Source organism: Pagrus pagrus, assembly GCF_965226575.1.
Source record: "Pagrus pagrus genome assembly, chromosome: 10".
In the NCBI taxonomy this organism is placed as follows: Eukaryota; Metazoa; Chordata; class Actinopteri; order Spariformes; family Sparidae; genus Pagrus; species Pagrus pagrus.
Window position 1 is genome coordinate 18,867,388 of NC_140194.1, and position 22,421 is coordinate 18,889,808.

The window sequence follows — 22,421 nt, forward strand, 5'->3', positions numbered from 1 at the left end:
AGATTAGGCCAGATTATACCATCAGGGTTTGCTTTTTCAGACTGAGGCTGATTAGCCCTCCTTATGATGAGTCAGAATGATTTATATGTGTAAAATGTGCGGAATGGGCCTTTATGCGGAACATGTACGTTCGCTGAGCAGGCACATTGTGGAGCCACACAGTCATACATCATGTGCTTCTTTAAAAGATCAATTCACAGTAAATCTTTCCATTAACGTTGCATTTTTGATCTGATATCCACAGGTGGCGCGCTCAGCTTCTTGTACGCTCTGTCAACTGACATACACGTCACCGTCCAGCTGGTCCAGTGCGCATGCGCTGTAAACTTCATTCGAGGAAGTGATAGGAGAGGCAACACAAACGACAGAGAAGAGTTTCTTGTTTATTCCCCGTTTCAGAGAGGACAAACCAGCAAGCAGCTTTTTTAAAATGTCAGAATTTGATAGCAACCCGTTCGCGGAGCCTGCCGGCGACAACCCTTTCAATGTAAGTGTGTGGTTTCAGATTTAATAGCTAGTAAGGCACAGTCGAGCCTGGGTGCTGACATATCATTCGTGTAAAGGTAGCCAGCACGCCAGGAAACTTGTTGGGTGGATGTCGGGGCGGGATCTACTGCTGCTCTCTTGATCTGTCATTGGTAGAGAAAGCTTGATTGGCAGTCCCTCAACCAATCAGCGGGCTATGTTTGCATAGAAGGCGGGGCATCCTGCGAGGTTATTTGCAGGAAGTTAAACTGTAGCCAACTAGGAATGTGTGTCAAACCTTTTTAGCCACATTTAACTGCTACTCTTGTATTTGGAAGTAATTTGTATCATTAGGTGGATGTTCTTATATGTTGAATATGATTTGATATATTTCTTCAGTCCTTTTCTTTCACCTACATCACCCAAAGACACTTAATTTCATGCTAACTCCTGTACCTCCATGGGTGCTGCTGGTTAGTTCTTTGAAAATAATTTCTAACCTACAGGATGTAGCCTAGAAGTCTATTCCGTCCATACAAAGCTCTGCAATGTCATTGTGTGTCTGTCCTCACAATGTATTGTATCCGGAAAGCTTTACTTTGAACACAGCTGGCCTGCTGTGTTCAGTTAGTATTGTTCAATGTTCAGAAGAAGGCCATCTGACACTTGTTGCTTTCATGTTAAAGTGGCTGATCTTCAGATGAAGTGTTTCTTTATGTAGATGGAAAATGTAGAATGACGTCAAAGTGGATTTACAGATTTACTATTTTGAAATGTACTGGAAACCAAATGATCCTTTGGATGTCATATTATCCCCATACATTTGGTCCCCAAAAATAATGCCACACATTTCATTTACTTTTATTGCAATCCATGCACATACATATATACACCCATATCCCAATACCCCTAGCTAGTTTTGAGTAGTGTATTTCAGAACAAGGATGCAATTACAGATATGACAATTCAAGTTTCATGCAATTTACTTAAGCTTACGTTAAGTCAACATGACTCATTAAATGGGCATAAAGTCTAGGGATTTGTGAAAGAATGGTGTACCTGAAGCAGGAAATGGTGTGAAATTATGACCTTTATTTTCTAATATAACTCAAACTCTAAAATTCTGGATCCTACATTTCTCCAGCTTTGATAACACTTGCAAAGTATTTTTTCAGACCTTCCTTGCCTGGTAAATTCTTTCAATAATATTTTAGTATTTTATATCAGCTATCTTTTAATTATTGTTCTCATTATTATTGTAGTTTACAGACCTTCCCATGTAGGTTTAATCTTTTTTTTTTTGTCTTTTTCTAAGACAGGAAATATAATGTTATGTGCATTTTGTTATTGTAGCTGTAAAACTATGAACACATTACGCAGCTGCAGTTGAAAATGTGCAAGAAAAGAAACTGTTTAGCAGGCACAACTTCCTCTGTGTTCCTATGAATGTGCTTTGGTATGAGTGTTAGAAGGGGGCTTTCCTCAGAAATATGGTAAGGGGATTATGTGCAGAATTCTTTGTAAATGCTTTTGTCACTCTGGAGAGTTTGTTATATGTGACTTGTCCCACTGAGCAACTCAGACACTCAGATTGCAATGCCTTTGAACACTGCACCAGATAAGATCTAATCTGAAAATTATTGCACCACTTTAGGTCTCTGTGCCATAATATTTCCTGTTTCGGTGGAACACAGTCGCTGTTATAACCATTTTAAAACTCAGGATTGCCTCATTTGTTAAGTAAAAAGTATGGGAATAGAGTTTGTTGCAGACACGCACAGTTTGCAGTTTTCGTGAATTCAGTGACATTACATAATGCAATCACCTTTACAGTAGTGCTGCAGTGTCACACTTTATTTTGTCAGGTGCACAATTGCCATGACGTCAGTGGGGACCACTGTTTGTCTGCTGGGTGTGGAAGTGGCTGAATAAATAACCTAGAGGCAGCTGCAGTATGTTGTCTATGCCATTTGAAAGAAGTTCAATACCAAGCAGATATATCACACATGACGGCAGTCTGCTGTGACATTAAATGGCTAATATTGCCAACTTTTCAAGGATATTTAGAAGGGCAATATTCAGAAATAATTCAAAACTGTGCAACATTTGTGACCTTGCTTTTCCCATCAGTATGACCATGCACTTGTGATAAGTACAAATAAAAATGTTAGCACTGTAAGGCTGTGATATCCAGTATGAAGTGTGATTCAAGTCTTTTCAGGAGCGATATCCACTTGCAGTTATGAAATGGGTACACCCAGAACAGTCACACCCAGGCAATTGAAATTTATCTCAGGAGGTCGTGTTTCCTGGTACAGAGATTTAAGGTCAGAATATCACGCTGATTTATCCCAACTTTATTTTCACACTGTTAGAATTAGTAAAACGTTCACACCTGACCAGCAAAGAACTTTATAAATATAGATAGGAGAGGTGCTTTTGTGTGCATCTCCACACCCCTGTGCTGTTTTTTTAGCATGGTGTTGTTTTGTTTTAGCTTGTCCCAGCTTAGCTTTTCAGACAGGCTTAGTGGCTCCTGTCATCAAGTTGTTTTTTTGGCTTTGTTAATTTCTGTCTATGCTGTGTCATTAAAAGACCAAAGAAGTCTCACAGTTGTGACTCAGCAGATATTTTGCATGCTGTTAATGTGGTATGAGGTAAACAGTTTTTGCATCATAGGCTGTTTTGAATATCTCAATTGACTGAAAGGTTTTTGTCTTTTAAGAGCTCCCTCTTAACACATCATTTTTATTTAAAACATACACGGGTTAGATGATATCTAAGAAAATATCACCCATCTCATGTTGGCAGTTAACAATTAGTGTAAAAGGATGTTATTAGTTGTGTTTTTGAACTGTTAAACTAGTTATTGCAACGGGGGGGGGGTTAGAATTGAAACTGCTCAAACGTCGATCTGTTTCCTGCTGGGAATGTTTACAGGTGTGTCATGAGGAGATAAGTAAGAGTGAGTGAGGTTGGTCAGTGAATGACGTATTGGGTTCTCATGTGAGGTTCTTGTTCTTTCCTCACACCATTAAAGGAGAAGCTGCAGCATAATTTCCCATAGCCCAAGCCCAAGTTTCTATCATATATTATGGAAATCAAAACACTTGAGGAGCTGTAAAGAGCAAATATTTTAATGTTTTTAAACTAAAATAATTCATCTTTTATCATAAGAGCTCTAACATAGGTACAGTAGTTACTTGAACATCATCAAATAAAATGATACATCCTTAAACACAGCCATTAAAAATGCCCCACTGCATATTTGCAAATAATTATAAGATGTGTTAGTTGTTGCTTTGTCCTTCAACTAGTACTTAAACAGTCTTGAAATGTCTTTAATATCATGGGGTGTTTATTTCTATTCCAGACTGTGATTATCAGGGAATTTCAAAAATTCCCAGAGGACCTCGTACTGCCTGGTACTCAGCATCAGGGGTTATTGGGTCAAGATGACAAAATATAAGATACATGTGATTTTTGCATGGCTGAAGAGCTAGAGATCAAATAATTGTACTGATCCTTTGTTAAATAAAAGGCAGGGTAGTATTTTTGATTAATTTGTCAATTATTTTCTCAACAAATTGATTCATTGTTTAGTCAATAAAATGTCAGAAAAATAGTGATAAACGATCATCAAAATTTCCTACAGCTCAAGATGACATCCTTATAGAAATCTGCTTGATGTGGCAGACTGGCCTCTCCTATCATTTAGAATCTAATTGTGAAATCTTGGATCATGCAGACGAAGCCACTAGAGTCAATTAATGTTTACCAATGGTGCGTGCCTGACTCCTCTTAAGAAATATGTTTTTCCAGGTAATGATTCATCAGGACCTGTCGAGGTTATCGCAACAATTGCTTAATGTTATTGTACTATTTATGACTTGGTTAAAGAATACCAGGTTTAATAGTCTGGCTGACTTTAAGGTTACCTTAGAAGTAAGAGTTCTTCTGAAGATAAAATGAACAGAAGTAAATATATTTATTATATATAATTTATTCACAGTGACCCCAACTTTGCAGTTCACCTAAGCTTCTTGTTTTTTTTGTTTTTTTTTATCAATTTCTTTAAACAAGACACAGCTGTATTTATTCCAGCTGCTCTGACCTTGCTCAGACAAAGAGACATAGAAGAAATTTTTCCAAGACATCAACAGAGTATAATTGAAGTCAAGCAGTTAAAACTAGATTTAGTATTTATTTTGATAAGTCAAATTACCTGGTTTCTTTAATGTATTTGTGGTGTTTTGTTCTGTTCCAGGACCCTTCAGTCACACAGGTGACCAGCTCCGGCGTAGAACCAGTTGACCAGTACAACCCTTTCCCTGACACAGTAAGACATCTGAAACCTGTGTGGTTATCATCATCATGTTGTTTTATCTTCCTTCTTCGTGTTCATCTTTAGTTTGGCTTTTCTGTTCCTCTGTTCTCATCTCACTTTAATCTGTATTAATCCCCTCCGTCTGGTCTATACTTGTCTTCTCTTAAATTATCTTTCTTGCCTTGTTGTTTTTGTCTTGTTTTCCATCCTTTTCTTCTTCTTCCACTTACTCTCCCACACTTTCTTGTTTGCCTTTGTCTTTTTGTCTCATCCTTGTAATTTACCCCCAAATCAAGTAATTTGTTTTTCTTTTTATAACTTCTCAGGGCGGCCTAGCTGCTCAAACCACTCCAGCCTCCACAGGTCCCTACCAGCCTGCTGTGTTACAGCCGTCTACAGAGCCCAGTCCACAGGTGAGTCAGCCATACTGGAGCTCTCTCTGTGTGCTTAACCCTCCACTTATTTATGGTGTCAAAGTAGATTAAGGGACAGCACTTCCTTGGGTACACTCCCTGTACTGTATATGTGCGTCATATAAAGAGGTTAAGTCCCTCTTGTTCCTATGGACCACCATGGGACCTTATCTCAGAAAAAATATGTACAGTAGTTAATGGCAAGAGAAAAATAGTTTTTTGATCGAACTGTTGAACAAACAGTCCCGTAGGTAACGTCTTGTTTAATGCTCACTGAAACGCATAACCAAACGTTGTAGAGAAGAATATTAGCTAGCTCACAAAACTGACTTGACTCTCCCTTCACGTAACTGCAGCTGTCAATATGACCAGACTTGTTTGAGATTTTCACCTTTTATTACTTGTTATGTGCCGAGGTGACGGCCATGTCTGTGTTGGTGACGTATATTAAGTAGACAAGGTAGTTTGCCCAGCAGTTTTACACAACACTAAATTGTACTTAACAACCTTTACAACAAACCGCAACCTTCTTGACTTGAAAACTCGTCTTCCCATGAGGGAAACCATACGGTGAGGGACTTCTCCTCTTTAGATATTTTAATGCACCTCTGTTATTGTTCAGATACACTCAAATACACTAATAATGGATCATTTAAGGTCAAACGTTAACCCCTGAAAGGCCTAATGGACAAACCACTTCCTGTCTTTAAAACCCTTGAGAGACAATGTATGGTATTGCTGTGGTTCAGTGCACAACTGCATTATTAATGTTGTCATGTTTACTTATAAATTGTTTACACAGACATTAGAATAGAGAGCCCAGCATTATCTGATATACAGCATCATTTAGTCAGTTTGCTGATTTTACACATGTAGATGTAACATCCATAATAGTTGGATGTGGCTAAAGAGCGAACCATCTGTTCTGTTTCTTGTCCTCAGATAGCAAGTGTTACCTGAGGATGTTTGTTGGCTACACAAACATCGACTCAGTTTACACAATATTATAATGAGCCTCTAGATCTACTGGTAACCTTATGAATATTCATGGGTCTCACTACAGATCACCCTTGATCTTCCTTTTTCTGCCAAGCCTACTATGATGATCATAAATATGTATTTTGGACCTTACTTGTTTTAAAAATACATGTATGCCTTTCATAAACACTCGGAAAACATTTTCAATGCTCTGAGTGGCTTTGACCACTACACTTAGCCTCTGTTAACAGTTCAGTGGTCAGCCCCAACCTCAGATGTTATACAATATGTAGAATATGTAAAATTTAACTTGGGCTGAAAAATCCTGCGTTCTTGCCTTGCAGTGTGTGTAAGATCCTGTTGTATCTGCACCATTTCTATGTGATGTGAAACTCCTAAGAGCCTGTGTTTTTCTGCACAAATGTCTCCAAGATGAATTTCTGTACGTTCAATATGTTTGTCGAGTAAAGTGTTTCTGACTCTCCTCCTTCAGGCAACTGCTGCTGCAGCTCAGGCCAATCTGCTGAGGCAGCAGGAGGAGCTGGAGAGAAAAGCTGCCGAGCTGGACCGCAGAGAGCAGGAGCTACAGAGCAGAGGCCCGACAGGTCATTAAAGACAAAACCTCTCCTCTTCTCTCTGCAGTACTATCAGAGGCAGCACAACTTACTGAGACAGGGAAACGATATGCAATGTGTGCATTATGTACCAGAGAGAGGAATATAAAAAACATCTATGCACCCAGGCTTTAAAAAATCCACAGTATCAGTTCTACAGGGGTTCATGCCCAAGAGTTAAAAAGCACAAAACACATTGATGTAACAGCTAATGTTGATCTGCAGTGAAAAACTAAGGCCCTAATGTGTGTTTGCCCTGTTAATGTGCTGAATCAATTAGTCAATTAAACACACATATCATTGATCACCACATTATACAAAATTGTGGTCACTCTTAGTAAAAGTTTCTAATCAAGTAAAAATACCAAACATTGACAGATTACAGCATCTAAAACAGAAAGATTTGCTTTTCTTTCTTCCATATCCATACATGTATATCTACTGTGTTTTGTTATAGATTTTAGTCTTTTATTTCCTGCAGTTGTGAAAACTGCGTTTTGGAGACATGCCCTTTTTGTCTAACAGGGTAGATGTTGTCTCTTGTTGTGACAGGTAAAGAGAACAACTGGCCTCCACTGCCCAAGAGCTTCCCCATCAGACCATGTTTCTACCAGGACTTCTCAGAGGAAATCCCCCCAGAGTACCAGAGAGTCTGCAAGATGATATACTACCTCTGGATGTGTAAGTACATTAAACCAGGCTGAAATGGAAGATGACATTTCAAGAATTGTGAACATTTTTATGTATCAGCATTTTACCTTTGTATACAGTAAACAGGCACAAAACCTGAGATGTCTCACCAAACAACATTTTAAAACCTTTATGTATTTAAGTCCCCTGATATATTTTATTAACAAAACACCAACATATATTGTGTCTTAATAACCAGTACTGGTGTTCAGATGAATAGTGATCTTGAAGTTATATGCAGCAGTATCAGTGCTGCTGTAAATATGCCACCTTGTGGCAACATAAGCTCTCTGCATGCAGCTCACACTGGTGTCTGCTGATGATGTGGAGTATGTTGGCATTTAAGAATATATTTTTTCTTTGGTTCCTTTATTTGATTTACCATTTGACTTCTTAGATCTATATATATAGACCTCATTCACTAATTCTGCTTACAATGCATCATGTTTCTTATGTGCACAATAACTATCACCAGTATTTAAAGCAGCTTTAGTGGAAGAGTTCCTGTTTGCTATATAAATGAAGATGATGCTGATATAATTATTAGTATCATTATAATTGATTCTTGTCTCTCTCTGCTGTTTCCTCAGTCAGCTGTGTGGCTCTGTTCCTCAACCTGCTGGCGTGTTTGGCTGCCTTCACCACTGCTTCTAGCTATGGTATGGATTTTGGCCTCTCCATCCTCTGGCTCATCCTCTTCGCCCCCTGCTCCTTCCTCTGCTGGTACCGGCCCGTCTACAAGGCCTTCAAGTGAGTCTCCAATGACACTGAGGACCTTTGTAACACCCCAGTTGATTAATATAGCCATTCATATTAATAATAAGTATAATCATACTCAACTTGCCTTTAATTCACTGCTAGTAGATAGAAAATGTAATAATTATACACATTATGTTTCAGGGCTAACCACTCATCATTAGCTATGAACAACACAAACAAAATTATCTGAGGACATTTATATTAAGAGATCTCTGCCGTTTTGTTTTATCACCACACAAAGACAAAGAAGATACAACTTGAAGAAAAACTCATCAGTGTCTTAAATATAATTTCCTTAGCTACATAGGTATGTGGCCATGTTTGCCTTAACTTTGCCATGGAAATGGTTATCTCTTTGGTTTATAAGTAACTATAGCAACAAAATATATTCTTTTTACCATATAACGAGTTAACGGACAAGTGGAACTCAACCCAACAGTGGGTCAAACTAACTACCAAAAAATGTTTCTAATTAAAATACAGCTATCTAATATTTAGTCATGGCATGAGCACAGTAATACACTCGTCCCAGTATAGAGAATAATGGACTTGCATGCATTACTGGTTGTTATAAAACTTGGTCACACATACTGAACACATGCTTTCTACATGGTAATGCGTTAGATGATAAAGTACTCACTTTTATTTTGAAATCCTTTTGAAAATATTTTGCGCAAAGTGTAACATTTTGAGTGACATGCATGTTTTTCTGTTTCTTGTTTCACAGGTCTGACAGCTCCTTCAGCTTCTTCTTCTTCTTCTTTGTGTTTTTCTTCCAAGTTGTGATCTTCATCATCCAGTCTGTTGGCATCCCCAACTGGGGGAACAGGTGAGTCACTCGCTGACATCCGGGGAGGTTTATAAACATAACGGTTAAATGCTTTGGACTTTGTGAGGTCCGAAGTTTCAATAGGTTTAATTCCAAATCCATTTAATTTAATTTTTAGATTTGGCCAACGGTTTTTATACACTTATTCATAAACAAATAGATTGCAATTAAGAGTGTTGTTTTTACAATTGTTACATTTGTATTTTTTTTACGACAATGACCTCACGGACCTTTAACTCCAAATTACTGACAGCTCATATTAACTAGATTTATTGGTGATTGATTTAAAGGTTCATTGCCTTTCATAGAAGTACAACCAATCAGCTGCTCTATCGGCTGCTCTCCTCTCTTTCCTATTTTTCTCAATTTCTGCCTTCTTCCATCTCTTCTCACAGAGACTTTTCATCCTTCAGCCTCTAGCCTGCTGCCTCTCTGTCTGCTGGTAACTGTGTAAGTTTCTGCTGCTTACTGTCTCTGCTCTCCTCTTGCTTTGTCCTCAAAAACTTGTATTTTGGTTTTGAAATTACACATTAAGTGTTAAACTAATGGGCTAAGTATACTTGTTTATAGATTTTGTATTTAAACATTCTTATGGTAACAATATGACCAACAATCTCTAGTACAAGGCAGCTGGTTTGTGTGTGAGTATTAACATTACAGAGATCTTTAATGACAAAACATATGGGCAGATTAATACCTAAATAACGGTCCGTTTCCACATTAAAAATATCAGTTTTCATGGATTTTCCATAATTCTTCATGGCTGTATAATTCTCAGTGAAGTATTTGGGAACAGCTCTTGATCCCACTCGAGTATGTCACAAGATGTTCCTGCTTTCTTTTACCTAACATAGCCGAGATACGGCCCACATGCTTTTACAACATCCTTCATTAAGCACACCTGTCAGAGTCCCTGCAAGATCAAAGAGGGTTGGTTATATAACACCTGTCCTGATGTCTGTCCTGATCAGTAAGGGCTGATTTCAAAATCCTCCGACGACTTAAAAGGCTTCAAGGCATGTCCTTTAAGTTTGCTTGATGCTGGTTATTTAACTTTTCTGAGATTTACCAAGTAATCTCATGGAGGTAGAGCCTTTGCTCATCAAGCTCCTCTTCTTTGGAATAAACTCCCTATTCAGATTCAGGAGACAAGCTCTGTTAAAATTAGAATTTTCTGTCTGATCTAAACCATCTTAGTTTCACTGGCTGTGTAAACATTCAACTGATTTCTCACTTGTTACCTCAAATCTGTCATTGTTGCTAAATCATGTTGATAAATTAGCTTTTTTCCTTGTTTTTTTTTAATTCTCCCTGCATGTGAGGGCTGATAGTAGTGTGCCTGATGTTTAATGTGTGCAGAGACTCTTTGGCCACTGTGCACTTTAATAAACTGAAGCTTAAGTCGGAAAAAGCCCTTTGATTTCCAAAATGGTACTTGTCAAAAAGACCCTTGTCCAAGTGGCTCTTTATTTCCCCCTTTTCCTTTTTATAATGATGCTACTCTTTTCATCGTGGCACTTTGCATAATTTCTAAAACAGACACCATCAAGGGGACCCATTATTGTTTTTGAGCTCTTTACAGATGAGATGCAAAGCAGCACAATGCTGACAACGTATTCTGAAAACAACAAAAGCACTAATGGGATATTAATGTACGGACACTTTAAAACGTTTTATTTGATCTTTTAGAGCATCTATTCATGTTAATGCCACTTGTGTTATGTTCATTATTGAGTGAAATGAGTCACAAATCTAATCAGTTATGATTAGCAACCTTCGATCTGCCTCTTCTCTGCTTTTCATGCTCCTTCTTCAACTCCTTCTTCTTCTCTCCCTATGTGACCCAACTCTCCTCTAGAATATGTTTCTGTATGTACCAGACTGTGTTTATGTACAAACGTTTCTGCACTGTTTGTTGTATTAAAATCAACTGAAACTGTTATTTAACTGTTAACTGTTTTTTTTACTGCAGTGGTTGGATCACTGCCTTCACGATCATCAGCTCAAACAAGGCAGTGGGAGCCATCATGATCATAGTGTCCATCCTGTTCACCATCTGTGCCGTGCTGTCTGTCATCCTGCTCAAGATGGTGAGACTTTTCTTAATATTTTCTAATTAAATTTGTGGGTTAGCAGCTTTCTGCTTTGCTTTTACTTGAGTGGGAATTAATTAATTAATTAATTCCAAACATAATTTGGAATTGTGCCCCCGTAAAGGTCAAGTGAAATCACAAATTTGTAGAAATGTCAGTGTGGTCTGTAGCCTATGACCCGTACATATGTGAACGTATCAGTGGTTTGCATAAGCTGCAAACATTTGATCCTGTCGACTGGGCCGACCTCACACATCCATCCATAGAGTCTGCCAGCACGGCTAAAAATGTGAGCGCAGAGATGAGGGTTGGATTCTCACCATTTGCTCACAATCCTTTTCTCTTCAGGTCCACAGCATGTACCGCCGGACCGGGGCCAGTTTCCAGAAGGCCCAGCAGGAATTCTCGCAGGGAGTCTTCACTAGTAAAACCTTCCAAACAGCTGCTGCTACTGCAGCAACCTCCGCTGCCCAGGGAACCTTCCAGGGAAACAACTAATGGTAGACCGAGCTCAGCGAAGCTCTGTTAACAGGTCAAGGTCTACATATTATCAGGTCTAGATTATTAATTAAAACAAAGTGGAATGAAGCAGGGAGTTGAAGTTCATTGAGTAGTTGTTGGTTGGCACTTAAGTAGTAGGAAGTATGGTGACTCTGGAAGCAGCAGGTGGAAATTATAATCTAACCTGGTAACGTATAGACCTTGAGCTAGGTGAGGCTACATTATTAGCCTCTCCTCCTTTCAACCCCACTACCAATGCACATGTAATTCCCCATATTAACTTTGCGTCACTCATTCAGCATGTCTCCTGCAGAGTGACTTCATCTCTGTTTGGGTGTAAAAAGCAGTCGAGGGGAAATTCACACATCAAATGCATTCGGGGGTGGAAAGCATGAATGAAGTTGACTGATTGCTGCTTCAGTGTGTCCTGGCTTTGTATATTTTGTGTGCACTTTTTTGGCAATGCTCTTCAGTGTAATATTTGACTGTGTGTGTGCGTGTGTGTGTGCGTGTGTGTGAGCGCGTGTGAGTGTGTGTGTGTGTGTACTGGCATGCTGATCACATGTATTCATGTGGGTGAAGTACGCTTTTGTTCCTCCACTGACGGTGGACCCTGATCCTGTAATATAAACATGATGAAGTGTTTCTGGTTGTCATTGATTGGCATTTTTTTCTGTCTCAAAAGCATTTCGTCTTTGTTGTTGAACCTTTTTTTGGCAAACCATCTCTTTTGTGTGCAAATAAGAAAGAAAAGAAAATGTATTAAATCATGTAATTATAATCTGTCTAGCCTTAGATTTTTGGATATTACTGTAACTAGTCACTTAAATCTGGGATCAGTTATTTAAGAAGGAAAAGTACTCCAGATCAATTTTAGAAATTAATACTATGGCAGTTTTTAAAACGTGTGCCTTTGACTTTTGTCTGGAACCAAAATGTTGCCAAGATTTTTCTTGAAAACCACTGTAGTGTTGGTGGAAATATTGTATATTTTGGTATTTGGTATTACATGATGGTTTCTGCATAAGGATCACATCCAGAGGAAAAAATGAAAAGTGTTTTTCTTCCATAAATTTCAAGAAAGTTTAATTTCTACTTTAGTTTAGAATACAGACGCAGCTTCAACTACATCTCTGATCACTGCTTTTACTCAAGAGTTGTTTCTAAGGAAACCAAAGCAATACTGACTAAAAAAATGAATATTTTTTTATTAAAATAAACATATTTACTAGCAGATCGACACCAATCCTTACAGTTGCGTTAATGGGCTGAGCCTATTCTATTCATTTCAAGACTAACAGTAAATGCAGGACGAGGAACAGCTTATTTTTTAATGAAGAATAACATTGTAGAAATGTATGTGTGAATCTTGAGGAACTATCAGAAAAGTTCTCAGTGTCTGACATGAACACCAGATTTCCCTGATGTGTATCTCATTAGAGCAGTGTTAACTTAACACTTCGCTTCCTTTCAAAGAGAACCAGTGTCTCAACATCACCAGTATGCAGCAGGCATTTTCTCCACTTCTTAGCGACGGTTTCAATTCTTGAAAGAATTCTCAAAAGTCTTCCGTGCACCACCAAGATCTAAATTATTTGTGTACTGATGTATATTTTCTATGTCAATTCTTATATGGAAAAACATGCATAGTATGTGTGTTTATTTGATGTACTGTTTGAAAACATCAGCTTGGATGTAACATACTGTATCTTAGCAATCCTTATGAAACAATTCCAACCTCGAGATAATTTCTGTGATGCTTTTGCAACAGATAGCGGTCTAATTTAAGATTTGATCTCACACCCATTATATAATACAAGATTTGTATTCATTCACACATCTCTGTATGCTTTGTTTGGGGAGAACAGAATTCAGTGCCTTTTGTATTTCAATGTTGAATATAGCATCTAATAAAATGCTTTGCTTTCACTTGAAGCTGTCAGTGTATTTTCTTTATTGATAATTCTATAAAAGTTTTACAAATATCTGTAGTAAAATATTGAACATACTGTAAATGGGAAATCTGGGTGTGTAGGAGAGTTTTGAAGGGTTCTGATGCTTTAATTTAACTTTGTCTTATCAGGTGGATGAGCCCATGTTTTATCAGTTGTTCATTATTATTCAGTTCTTATAAACATTCAGTCTGCATATGAATTAAGAGATAACTCTCTTAATTAAAGACACTTTTTTTTTTTTTTTTACTGTTAAATCCCCTCATGAAACTGGCCTAAAAATGCAGGCTGCAGATTCTCCACAAGGGGGAGCTGTTGGGTCGTTGTCAGGCCATGATGTCAACATGCACAACGTAAAGCTACTGTATGACTCCCAACCTGTGGGCTGGGGCCAAAACTATGAGGCGTACAATGATTAACAGATTGAGAAAGCAGAAGAAAGAAATACAAAACTGTATTTATTTATTTTATTATTTTAATTATTCTAATTTACTTTAGTGAAGGGAAGATGGTTTACTTGGAACAGATTCTAGAAACCAAACTTGTGACAAACTGTTTTCCATCTTTTGTTGTTTATTGTAGAGTCACCAGTGGATGGTATTTGCTCTTGATATCTAAACAAAAAGCCACTGGGTCAAAGCCAAGCTATTGTTGTAAAGGGTTTAAGGTTAGGACAGAGATCATTTCTGAAAAGGCACTAAATCGCTCATGTTGTGCTTCTTACTTAGCCATCATATTTAAATTCAGTTTTGAAAATAGTTAAACATACTGCAGACAACATTCTCATCAACAGCTTCAGGCTGTTTTCTCATCTTTGACAGTCTGACATTTTTCTGTCAGTTTCCTCCTCCAGTCTATTTTAAGAAGGACAGAGGAGATCGGACACAAAGCAAAAAGGAGAGGAAGACCTTTGTGACTGCTCTGACCCAGACAGTCTGTGGGGAATCTGCGAAGAAACCCAAACTGCTGCTCCTACTATCTGTCTGTCTGTCACTCTGTCTGTCTGTATGCGTTTCTTTCTCCAGGCTCTCTCTGTCACTCTGTCTGGAGCTCGGAATAACTGCAGCAGCTTCACATCAAACTCAACCATCAGCAACTGGTCCACTGACGTTTTGACACTTCTCTGCATTCTGACTCCAGAGACTGACTGTTGAAAGATTTTCACTATGACACGCAAATTATTAGTTTTTATTTTTCAGTGAAGGTTTCCCTTTATTGATGTCTGTTATACAAGTGAATGCTGCAGAAAAAAAAGCCATGCTTTGCTGAGATAGTGGAACAAATGAGAGACAGGGAAAGGTCACATCCCAGTGGCTCATCCGGTGCATACTAATTAACTAATGAGCTAATTACTAACACCTGGGTTTATCTAACAAACCAGCCACGGTGTGAGTTTGGACAAGTGCTTTTAATGATATGTTTTACAAAACTGAACTCTCTTTCAACAAAATTCATTCATTTCTATGGAATAAATATAATCAGTCAACTTCAAATACCATTTAATTCTGCAGTGTTCTTTGCTCCCACTGGGACGGGATGCTCCACATACAAAAACCTTCCCATCCTCATGTTTAATACAGTTGCTTTATAGTCTCTGAAAGATGACACTGTTAATGAAGCCAAAGTTTTACAATAACGACGTGAATTTTAAAGGGTCAGTTCAGTCAAATTAACTAAAGACATTTTCCGAGCTTCCTCATGGGATCAACAGGTAAAGGTTTGTTTCCAGACCCTTGTACTAGATAACCTGAAGACCATCACTAAAGGGGAACGCCACCAATTTTACACATTAAAGTGTGTTTACAGGTCTCGGGAGCGCTACTGCATATGTGAAAAAAGTAGTATAAAGCCTTTTGTGGCTCCAGAGGAAGCTGCATGTAATCTGACAAATTGCCTCCTATCCAGTGATGTCACTTTGTGGCTAAGTTGCATTGTGAGTAATGTAGGTTTATACTACTTTTGTCACATAATGCAGTAGTATTCCCAGACCTGTAAACACAACTGATAGTTACCCTTTTAGTAAGTTTCTACAAAAGGCAGTCAAATCATTCAAAGTCAGTATAAATTCTCACACAACTTGTAATTAATTCAAAACATATAATTTACTCTGATCCGCTTGTTTTCTTCTTCTTTTTTTTTAGCTTGCTATTGTATAAACAGTTTTGAGGTATTAATTGGAAAGCCAATGTTATTCTCATATTTTCTTGTTTTATTCTTCAGTACACGTCTCTATTAACACTTGACATTTTCATATTTTGGATTTTTTAAATATCTATATAGCACATAAGGTTTTGATGGTTGTAGAATATATAGAGTAATCAGTCATCTAATTGTCATTGAACATCAGTTGACCTGCAGATGGCGAAATAGAGGCAAATTTGTAGTCACCATAGAGAATGTTGATAAGTAATGTTGACTACGTGGTCATTGGAATCAAAATGTAATGTAAATCTAATCCAAACTGACTCAATCAGTGTGATTTGTCTGACTCTGGACTGAAAAATAGGAATTAAATGTAAATCAAAAGTGAAATATTGGGAAGAATCTTCAGTGTGTGATTAAACATTTGCTTTGTCTGTTTTTTAACATTTCCAATAGAAAGAAATCTCACAAACCGTGTATTCTGTCAGGTCTTTTCTCAGCCATAATCTAAAGCTGTATTGTAGCTTACATCATCCACTAACTTGAAGTAAGGTGGGAGTCTGGTTTATTACCACTAGAGGGAAGCATGACTGTGGTGTGAGTCGTCTATAGAGTGAAGTGCTGACTCACTGTCAGAGAGACCTGCAGCAAAAAACCCGTATGAGGTATCTTCACACTGCTACTGTGGGATGTTACACACTGTCTCCTACAAACACAGCTGACTGGAGCAGGTAGTTACTACACCCAATTGATCAAGTCGGACAGACTTTAACCAATTAAAATTGAATTCAGGAACTATTCAAGACATGAATATATGGCGAACCCTTAATTGGGTCTGTTGGTCTGTTTTTTCTATTAGTATTTCTGAAAATTTTCCATCAGCATCGATGTAAACTGTATAACTGGGTCAGATATTTGCAGCCATCTCCTGCCACGTGTTAAATCAATGATAATTATAGTTAAAGGGAGGTTCAGACTGATTTGTGAGGCCCGACAGAAGTTGGTGTGGACCTCCTTATTATCCACTCAGTGTGGTGCTGACAGTTTATGCTGAGACGCCCTCTGCTACACACTGAAATGTGCCATGCTCAAGGTTAACTAGGAGAAAAGCTGAAAGAGGAACATTTCTCTGAGAAGAAAGAGGCTATTTTAAGGCTGGTATGCATTCATTCTCTGCCTTTATCTTTGTATGTGTGTGCGTGTGTGCGTGTGTGTGTGTGTGTGTGTGTGTGTGTGGGCATAAAACAAGTTTGAGCTCTGGAGAAATTGTCCTTTAATATTCTACAGATTATTCTAATAAATCCTCCACATTCACTGCACCAAGCTGACTACATTCATACATCATCTGAATCCTAAACGCAGACTGAGTGGGAGCAGCAGGGCCTGATTGACGTTTAGAGTGGTCTAATCCTGTTTTACTTATAAATCCTGCCAAACTATCTGTACAATCCTTTCCATAAAATGTCTAAATTGTTCCTGCATCACAGTTTATTGTTATGCTCAAGCTGTCTCTCTCAGGTTTTGTCAGGTTCAACACATTAGCTCTGACACAGTGAAATGCTGAAGCTTCAGGCTCTGTTTTTGTTTTCACTAATTTAATGTAACTACTTTAATTGGCCAGATAGAGCATAGACAGCTGTGTAAGAATATATATCCAGGAATAAATGTACAAAACTAAAATAATGGAGGTGAGAGCTGCTCGCTCACTATTAACCACTGGCTCTTTTAGCATTTTTTCTATTGTATGGAACATGTACTGTACATGTAACTGTAATGTAAAGCCGTGGCTACTTTATTTGTGACAGAAAGTATATGTCAGTGTATTGCAATTCCTTTTGCTGGTCCAAAAAAACAGGAAGAAAATATTTTCCCATGTAACTGCACTGAAACATAAACTCCCATGCCAATTTATTAGGTGCACCTAGCTAAAACTAATAAGTCTAAGTCTAATACCAGACGTGTAATGTAACTAAGTACATTCACTCAAAGACTGTATTTAAGCACAATTTTAGGGTACTTGTACTAGACTCAAGTATCTGCATTTTTTGCTACTTTATACTTCTACTCCACTACATTTTGGAGGCAAATAGTTTTACTCCTCTACATTTATGTATAACTTTAGTTACTAGTTACTTTGCATATTACATGCTGCATCAGAGCCAAAGTGCATTATTAATAAAAAAAAATGTAAAATCTGCATCTGGATAAAAAAAAACAAAAAAAACAAAAAAAACAAAAAAAACACCGACACAGATAATCAGAAAAATGCTGAAAATGCTGATTTGATAATGGGTCCATCTATAAATACCCTGCACAGTAGGCTATATACATACATGAATAAATATGCAAAATTTTGAACTTGTACTTTTGATACTTCAGTACATTTAATATCAGATACTTTAAGACTTTTGAGTACCGCTCATATAGGTGACGTTCACGTTTACCAGAGTACTATTTTAACAAGATATCTTTACTTTTGTAAGTATGACTTTTGGATACTTTCAAAACACTCTCTCTAATACAGTCCTACAAAAAGGTGAAGGTTTGTTGAAACTCTTTTAGAGATGTGTTAATTCAACGTTATGATAATTTTTGTAGTGTCTTATTCAAAGATGTTTCTAGTATTGAGCCTACCCTCTGATATACACTACTCAAAATGAGTTGGAGATATTTAGTGTTAGTTTAGTGTTTCAAGATATTTTAGCAATTGTTTATTCTGCGACATCTGAATTTTTATTTATTTATTATTATTTTGTATTTTTGGTCCCCAAATATAATGCAACGCATGTCATTTGACTTTTATTGCAGATCCATGCACATATCCCAATAACTACTCAACTAATTTTGAGTAGTGTAAATGGGGTGGACAAAACAATAGAAACACCTGTCAATATAATGCAATACAGTTCAGCAGTACCTCAAACATCCTCCTGCAACCATGACCATACAGGTGAATCAACACCTGTGTAAAACAGGTTTTCCCTGCTAATTAGTGGCTGTTACCAAAGATAGGTTGTTTGTAGCTTTAATGTTGCTTGGCTCAAACTCAATCCAGTAAGCACAATCTAACCCACAGTACAAGATTTAGCCTCATGCTTAAGTAAAAGTTACCTGTCATGTCATCAAACTTCTACGTGATAAAATAACTTCAAGGACGTTTAAGTTTAACGCTAAATAGCCTTGTGACTGAGTAGGATAAATGTGCTAGGCTAGCATCCTGCTGAGCTAATGTTAGCTAGATTGTTATTAGCATCAGAACTTTATCTTTGTATTCCTTCTTACTTGTTAAAAGAAAAAGTTTGGCACAAAATATCAGAATAATGCAGATTTTAGTTTGACTGAGCTAGCCGACTTAATGTTTATTGTGAATACGCAGGTCAATAATCACAATTTGACAGTTTGGGAAGGCAAACATTCAAGAAAACGCTCTTATTTTGAAATCCCCACCGGAAATAAACCTTTATTTTAACACTCCTGGCTGTTTACCACTTTTCCCCCTGTCTTCACCTCCCTCCCCTCCCCTCCCCTCCCCTCCCTCACCCCTCAGCATCCTCCTCACCCACCGTCCTCCCCCCTCCCTCACCTCATCAGACTCTTCCTCGCTCACACCGGTAGTTGTCATGGCGATGGAGTCAGCCTCGGCGTCGGCTCCGGGGGTTGTTGCCATGGAGATCCCGGTGCGAGGTGCGCTCCCGGTGGTGGAGGAAGACGAGGGCTACATCGCTACGCCGCCGGGGTCCGAGGAGCGGTTACGGTACCGTAGAGGAGGAGCGAGACGGCGGCGAGGGGTGCCATTCAACCGGGGCAGCTACTACATGCTGATAGTGATCGGGGAGATCGGCACGGAGCACCAGCTGGACGCCGCCAAAGCGCAGATAGAGCGGGGTGAGTGACGGACGAACCGCCGCTGTCAGTCTGTGGTTGTTATCTGTTTGTCAGCTGTGTTTCAGTGTCTAGAAAGTGATGGAGAAGGTTTGAACAGGGGACATCAACAAGAGGGAAATGTTTTGACGCAATGGATGCAATAGTATCCATAGGTAGAGGTAGAGGCAGTTGCTGCAGCATTGCACCATGGGACACCCCGCATTTCCCTTACCCACTGTGAACTCTGTGACTGTAAAACTGCAGACTCAAGTTATAAATGCAGCAGAGGTCTTTTCACTTTATTAAAGCAGCCTCCCTCTCAAGTGTCAGCCTAATACAAATATCTAGTGATCAATGTTTGAATTCATAATTAACATATCTGACCAATCATTGTGCCTGGATAGGTGAAGTACAACATTAATTTCCACCGTTCCTGTGTTGCTGCAGCCATCTAAAATGCAGTTTGAGCTGTCATGTATTTTTTTTGTGCCAGTGTTTGTGTCTCTACAAGGGTGTATTCTGGGTGTGGTGTCATTTAGCTTCAAACCAGTAAACAAACAACAACACTGTGCTCAGCAACACAAGCGCAACAACTTCACAGATTTCCTAAAGGAATACACATAGCTGTCTGTTTCTGGACTCTTATCTTGTCCAACTGAGGCATCATTCCTCAGCTGAATCTCTCCTCTTGAGGAATTGCAGCAGGCTACAGTCATTCTGTCAGTGTGAGCTGCTCAAGTTTGAGATTTGAAAGGAATTGTTGTGCAGTTGTGAATGATGTGTGGACTCTGGAGTTTGCCAGTCAGCAATTCTCTGCTCTGCCGTTGCCACTCGAAGCCGTTCTCGGTCCAGATGATCAACTGCACTTTTAGATGTACGGCTCCATAGCAACCCCATCCATCCCCCTGACCTCCTCTCGCCGCTGTAAGGAGGTTGACAGCTCTGCTGCTCTGTGGCGAGCTCAGTATCACACCCCCACTGATCATTACAGCATCGATTCATTCGCCCAGGTCGGCGTTTGAGGTGTGACTCACTGCGAATGACCTGCCGTTGACTCTCATTACATGTTAGCTGCAGGGTCCTTGTGTAGGCCTGCAACAAGTCATCGTCACTGCAGTGTTGTCAGGACAAGAGGTTAGAGGCTTTTCATTTGTTTTGTTTTGACAGTTTTGATTTGATTTCCTTAAAATCTGCCCAGTGCCTAAACTAATAATTCTTTTCATCATTGATTAATATAGCAATAATGTTTTTACTTAATCATTTTGTCATCCTTAGACTATAGCTAATGACTTTTTTTTTAATTATTATTCTGCCTGTTATTCTTTCAAATAATAAAATCATTAAAATTGTTAAAAAACTGTGAAAATGTACACAAGAAATGTAAAAAAAAAAAAAAAAGGATAAATCACAGTTTCCCAAAGGCCAAAGTGACATCTTCAGTTTTGCTTGTTTTGTTGACCAACACTTAAAACCTAAAGATAAAAAATGCTGTAAATATTAATATTTCAGAGGCCGGAACAGGCGAATGTGTGGCATTGTTACTTGAAAAATTACTTAAAGGGAAGTTTCACATTTTTCAACAGGGGCCCTACATTTACATATTTTGGTGTGTAAATGATTCATATTCAACAAGAAGTTTGGAATGGGTCCAGTAGATCGCCTCAGATGGCAGCATGACACGATGACACAATGGCTGTGATGTAATTCTTTGGGGCAACTCCAAATATCAAAGCTCGAAGCCTTAAAGTGCTTGTTTTTGCCACTGACACCCTTTAAATTGGTTATAGAAATAGTTGAAGAATAATGTCCTGTTATCGACTAATTGATAAAATCAGCCAGTAATTTCAGTTCTAGTCCAACCAGCTCAAAACCCAAAATTCCCAGCAACTCCTCACATGTACGGGTCCGTAATCAGTAAATGTTTGCTTGACACGTGATGAATAATTAACTTTAATTGTTGTAAATTAATTTTCTTAGTACAATTTATTTTGATAAACAAATTCCAATTGACTAATTGTTTCAACATAAAATCTGATAAATTAACCCTGTTCAAATTAAGTCTGTATAGAACTGGTGTATTTCTACCAGTTTAGCTTCCCCTTTTGCAACATCTCAGTATTTCAGAGTAAATGTGTACACATTATAGGAGCTGCTGTACAGTTTGTTTAGTGAGGACTGTCAGGGAACATGATTGTTTAATGGTTAGGGTTGCAACGGTTTACCGGTGTTAAGATTACACTGTGGTATTAAAACAGACAGTTATCATACTGTGTATGTTTGCTTTTCTAAGGTAGTTTATATCAAGAATCATGTCTGTCAAAACATAATGTTCAACCAAAAATACCTTTTGTTTTCATTGCTTTAAAGATCATTGTAATTGATAATAACAGTGAAGATAATGTAATACTGTGACACAGTTTAACCATGATATTTTATGAGATGGTTAGCGTACTGTTAAAATTTCATACCGTTGCAACCTTACTAATGTGTTTCTCATGTTAGTAACTGGTAGCCTACACTAATTGGCAGCATCTTTTAAAACCTTGGGCTGTGTAAGCCACACAAAGCCCAGGTCAAAGTCTTTCACATGTTTATTTTTTAACTTATGGTTTACTGCTAGCCTGTAGGAAAGGATTCCCACTACAAAACTAGAAGCCAAGATGAATAGATTTATCCTCACAGTGCAAATTATTTGATTCTGATTGGACAAGAAAATGTTCTTTATTTCAATGCTGTCTTCTCTGTATTTTGGGATAATCATCATAATTTGACTTTAACCACCACAGCTTGAAAG

The 22,421-nt window shown here is 38.2% G+C and overlaps 2 protein-coding genes across 2 annotated transcripts in view; both read left to right on the forward strand.

Annotated features, from left to right (window-relative positions):
• The first annotated feature begins 323 nt into the window (after positions 1–323).
• Positions 324–13,598, forward strand: scamp2 (secretory carrier membrane protein 2). The gene is made up of 9 exons (XM_084365202.1): positions 324–487; positions 4,733–4,804; positions 5,119–5,205; positions 6,677–6,788; positions 7,350–7,478; positions 8,078–8,237; positions 8,974–9,075; positions 11,048–11,165; positions 11,517–13,598. The coding sequence occupies exons 1-9, from the start codon at positions 431–433 to the stop codon at positions 11,664–11,666; spliced, it is 987 nt and encodes a 328-aa protein (XP_084221328.1). The 5' UTR covers positions 324–430; the 3' UTR covers positions 11,667–13,598.
• Positions 13,599–19,380: 5,782 nt separating this feature from the next.
• Positions 19,381–22,421, forward strand: part of map1ab (microtubule-associated protein 1Ab) — a 76,871-nt gene continuing 73,830 nt past the window's right edge. Inside the window, exon 1 of the mRNA XM_084364618.1 lies at positions 19,381–19,648. Within this exon, the coding sequence (XP_084220744.1) occupies positions 19,384–19,648 (265 nt within the window). The 5' untranslated portion in view covers positions 19,381–19,383. The remainder of the gene's footprint in view (positions 19,649–22,421) is intronic.

Excerpts from the sequence above, each read along its gene's own strand:
- scamp2 (XM_084365202.1), top strand. The coding sequence starts at position 431 with ATGTCAGAATTTGATAGCAACCCGTTCGCGGAGCCTGCCGGCGACAAC. Across the intron at positions 6,789-7,349 it reads ACAGAGCAGAGGCCCGACAG|GTAAAGAGAACAACTGGCCT; the intron begins GTCATTAAAGAC and ends TTGTTGTGACAG. Across the intron at positions 8,238-8,973 it reads CCCGTCTACAAGGCCTTCAA|GTCTGACAGCTCCTTCAGCT; the intron begins GTGAGTCTCCAA and ends CTTGTTTCACAG.